Here is a 4,747-nt window from a genome sequence, read left to right on the forward strand (position 1 = left end):
TCCACAGAGGCCAGAAAGGGGTGTCAGATTCCCTGGAACTGGAGTTACAAATGGCTGTGGAGCTGCCAAGTGGATGCCAGGAACTCTCCCAGGTCCTCAACAAGAACAACACCTGCTATAACTTCGGAGACATCTTCCTAGCCATGATAATTAGATTTTAAACGAGAAGAAATCAAGACAAAGATAATTAAAGATAGAGTAAAGCTTCTGGCTTATACACATTTCATCCTAAAAAAATGGAAATATTGGAGATTCTTGTTAGTAGGAGGAGTTTTAGAATTGTTTAGGTATGCTGTGACTCTTTCTGATATTGGGTCACTCATTGAATATTATTGATTTTTCAAGTCATTGAGCACATCCTCCTTTGTGATTTTGGTCCATGAATCTGGGATTTCACCTGTATCTGTAAATTTTTTCTGGTATTTTTCCTCTAGTTTTGATCTGAAGTGTGAGACAAACCATTTCCAGTATGACTGGGTGGATGAATCTGGGGTGATGCTCCATGTGGCATAATCCCCTCCTGCCTGCCGATAGTTCTTATACGAGATTTCCCTGTTATTTCCCAGAAGCATGAAGCGATCACTTGCTACTGAACTGGTACAACAATCAATGACAAAGTGGTCTGTTTTATGCTTATGCCAACCACTGACAGCCTGAGGACGGTGGAATGGCACACTGTGGTCTCCTTCATGTTGGGGAATGGTGTTTGTACAAATTGCATTACACAAAGGACACTGTTTCCAGCAGCCACAGAGATGCTCAGAGAGAATTTTCTCAATGTCAGGAATCATTTCATCCATGGGCTTACTTGAACAGTCCTCTTCTACTTTCCTCATTGCAGGATCCAAAGCTGTGCTCATGGCTTCTTTCAGAAACTCAGTATCTGTTATCTCCTGGTGCTCAATGCTTACCAGGTCTCTTCTTGGGAAGATCAGGTTGCTCCCTAGGTGGTCGCAGAACAAATCCAGCCAGCCAGATGCAGTGCTGCCTTTATCTTTAGCTATTGCTGTGGACTCATGAATGGCAGACAGGATGGCATTCTTGATGTCACCTAAACTTATTTTTAAAAAAGTCTTTATTTTTTTACTTCCTTCATCTGAACAGTATCGTTTAATATAGTTTTCAATATAGCTGCTAAAAAAAGATTTTGTATAATGAAGGTACTGCCAGTAATTATCAAAGTTTTCTTCTTCTGCCAGAGAAATGAGAATATGTTTCTCCAGGTTAGCTCTGTTTCCATTGAATTCAGGGCAGCTAGATCGCATGTCTCCAGCAATTTTAATGACCATTTTCCCCCTTATGGTGGCAGAGATAGCAGGGGTGAGCTTGTGCCAAAGAAAATCAACAAATGTTTTGATGGAGGTGGCACCTTGGCAGGAGATCTTAAAACTCATAAAGAAATCATTTTTCTTTCTCTCCAGATAGTTCACAGGGTCATTTGCTCTCTTGAATGCCTTGTGCATTTCCTTGAAACTCTTAGATGCTCTTTGGAATAAGCACAAGGATAAGTCAATGATGTATTTGCTTGTAAATGTATATCTTTCCTCAGTAGGTGCAGATTTTACTTCGTCTTCTATTATTCTCAGGATTTCATGGAAATAACTTATATTATAATCACACTGTTGCTTATGAATATTATTGATAGTTTTATTAAATCTTGTAATAATATTTTCAGTAGTCATATTAATGGATTCCCTATCACAGACCTTTAATGTCCGAGTCATGAAGTTATACTTCTTATTCATTTTTATGTGCTCATCATAATTTATTTGAAATTTGTCTTCAGAATATCTCATTAGTATGTTCACCATGTTTATCTCCTTTTGGAAATACTCCCAGAGGATGTTTTCAGAATCCATGTCAATGTCGGGTTCTATGACTGGAGGAAGATCTAAGGACACATCACAGACCCATTTTTTCCAAAGTTGATTGAATTTTTCATGTAACTCTTCTTCATTTAATTCTTTACCTTTTACAGTTAAAGCTAACTTTCTGCTTCTTTCCAACAATTCATTTTCATAACTTGACTTTTTTTTATCCAGCTTTTCTTGATTCTTTTTTAAATGAATAAGTTCATTGGCTTTCCTTCTGGTGTCTGAAATAAGTGCCTCTTTAAGGATTGTTAGCTTATTTTCAAAATTTGATTTCCATTGAACCAGTATTTCATTATCTGGGTCTTCACTGAAATATTTTTCAAGTTCTTGCTTAATTGTTATATACTTTTCTGTGACTGGAGCCTCAAATATGCTTGTTTTGAGTGCCTGAACTTTCCCATTCTGAATCTGATTGATTAGCTGGTTCTGAAAGTCCAGCATGTGACTCCTCAGCTCCCAGGTCCAGTGGTTATACATGGTTTCCAGCTTGCTCATGGCCATGATCTCTCTGGTGTTCCTGAAGCTGAAAATAAAGTTCTCATTGACCAGGGCTTTCCACAAATCTTGAACTCGAAATTTGACATCTGATATCTTCATGATACTACCTCTGGGTTCCTGTTTGGCAGTCAAAATAATTCTACTCTTTAGTTCCTGAACATTGTGACTATAACGAGGATTGGGAGGGGCCATTGGAGGATTGCCATCCCAGAGGTGAGCAAAGTAGTAGACATGATTATTGACATCAAACTTAATGACGTCATTGAAGTGGGATACATTTGAGCACTCTTCTTGTTCTGCAGCTGTTACTGCCATTTCATCCAGTCTCTGCTCTAAACACCTCCGTCCTTCCATGTTTTGATCTTTAGCTGTAATTTCTCCCACATTTTGATGGACAAAGAGGCAACTAGGGGAGATTTTCACTTGTTTCATCCTTAGAAAGGCTTGAACAGCTATTTGAAGGATGTCTTGCATCTCTGAAGGATTCTCCCCAAAAATATTGATCAGAGTCAAGTTTCCAAGGCCAATCACAAAGGTTGCCAACTCATTGTCCCAATTCTGGGATTTGTTGTTGAGTTCTGGAGCCCGAAGTCCTTCAGTGTCTACAACAAGCACAAAGTCAAAGCCAAGTTCTTCAGTGAATGTCTCTTCCACCTTGAGGAGCTGCATGTAGGCCCCCTTGGTACACCTGCCTGCACTGACTGTGAACTGCAGCCCAAACAAGGCATTCAACAGTGTGGACTTCCCTGAGCTCTGCAGGCCAAGGACAGAGAGAACAAACAGCTTTTTGTCTCCAACTTTCTCTGAGATCTTGTCAAAAATAGCTGCTACCCACTTGAGAGGCACATATGAAGCATCTCCGTCCATCAGCTCAATGGGAACACCAGCTATCATCAGGTCTGCAGCAATTTGAGGGAGGCAGAGAAAAAGGCTATCTCTAGAGGAGGAAGTTTCTTCCAGAGCTTCATAGATCTGACCAACTTCTCGGAGAAGGTGCTCAATTCCTAAAGTACAGTCATGAATCTCTGTGGAGAAGGCTTCTATCTGCTTCTGCCAGAGTGTCAGGGAGTTGCTCTTCTGTGCTCTTTGTTTTTCTGTTTGTACCATTAACCACAATGATCTCTGCTTTTCGTGTAACTTTTCCAGGTGTTCTATCGTCAGGTTGTCAAAAAACAGAGTCAGCCACTGCAAAAAGTAAAGTTTGTTATGGGTTTCTGAATAGTCTTGGAGGAGTTTGAGAATGGAGCGCATTAAATCATTGAGAGGAAAGGCTTTTTCCAATTGCCGACATCGAATTATTCTTTTATCTGTTTCAATCTCACTCTTGTGTTGTTCAATGCTCCGATTCCCTTTTTCTCTCAGATGATAGAATTCTTTGTCTTTCTTACACCAAAGGTGCCAAAGTTGTCCTTGAAGGGGTAGTAAATTTTCTTTTGTCTGAGGTAACTGGTATTCTTCCAGGAGGGCCATTATAATCTGTGCCTTCTCTTTGGCTTCCTTGCAGTCTCTCTGGTCTTCATCAATAAGGAATCCTTGTTCTCGAGCTGTCTGTGAACAGTCCTCTAAACTGAGAGCAGTGTTAGAGAGATCTAGAAAATGTTTGATGGCAGTGGTGAGCTCCTCTGTTAATTCTGCCTCATTTCTATTCTTGATGCCAATTCTCATTCTTTTACCAGAATTATTTGCTATGGCCTTTTCTTTGTCATCAATCAAGCAGATCAAAGGTGTTGATGACTGACAGAGGTGTCTGACAAGCTTTTGGTTTTCTTTATTGTTATCAGAAGCTGACATGAGGATCACAATGAGAGAAGAGACACCTTGCAGGAAGCTGAGCTGTTGGCTATGTTCCTTGGCATCTCCATGAAGATTGGTGAAGGCTAGACACTTGTCAAATATGTCATCATCTTGGCCAGCAGGACAGAACCAGCAGATTTCCACCACTCCCTCCATCAGGAGACAGTGTTTGTTGCTTCCTCTGCAGTGTCTGTGAAAAAACACATCATGTTTACGTTTACTGAGAAGAGAGTTCATGATCTGAGACTTGGAAGCAGAGAGGCCATTTCCAACTCTAATGAAGGACACAATGGGGGTAGAGACACGACACATCTGCTGATTCTTGTGACTGTAGCTCTTGTCCTGTGGAGATTGACTTGCATCTTGCCAACTTTTTCTAATTTGTCTGAGAGACCAGAGATAAAATTCCTTCTGAGAAGTGTTGGGATTTGGCACCACAAGGGGGAGTGCATATTGACAAATGGAAAGTTTGGAAAAAATATATTGCCTGGTAAGATCATCTGCACAGTGAACAATGGCCATCTGGATATCCATTGGGTGAATGTGGGGCCAGGACTCAGTGGTTGAGGGATAGCTAGGAC

The 4,747-nt window shown here is 40.6% G+C and overlaps 1 protein-coding gene across 1 annotated transcript in view; it reads right to left on the minus strand.

Annotated features, from left to right (window-relative positions):
* Positions 1-329: 329 nt before the first annotated feature.
* Positions 330-4,747, minus strand: part of LOC116101332 (interferon-induced very large GTPase 1-like) — a 7,283-nt gene continuing 2,865 nt past the window's right edge. The window contains exon 2 of the mRNA XM_031384919.1: positions 330-4,740. Within this exon, the coding sequence (XP_031240779.1) occupies positions 330-4,740 (4,411 nt within the window). The remainder of the gene's footprint in view (positions 4,741-4,747) is intronic.

This window comes from Mastomys coucha, unplaced genomic scaffold (genome assembly GCF_008632895.1).
Source record: "Mastomys coucha isolate ucsf_1 unplaced genomic scaffold, UCSF_Mcou_1 pScaffold21, whole genome shotgun sequence".
NCBI lineage: Eukaryota > Metazoa > Chordata > Mammalia > Rodentia > Muridae > Mastomys > Mastomys coucha.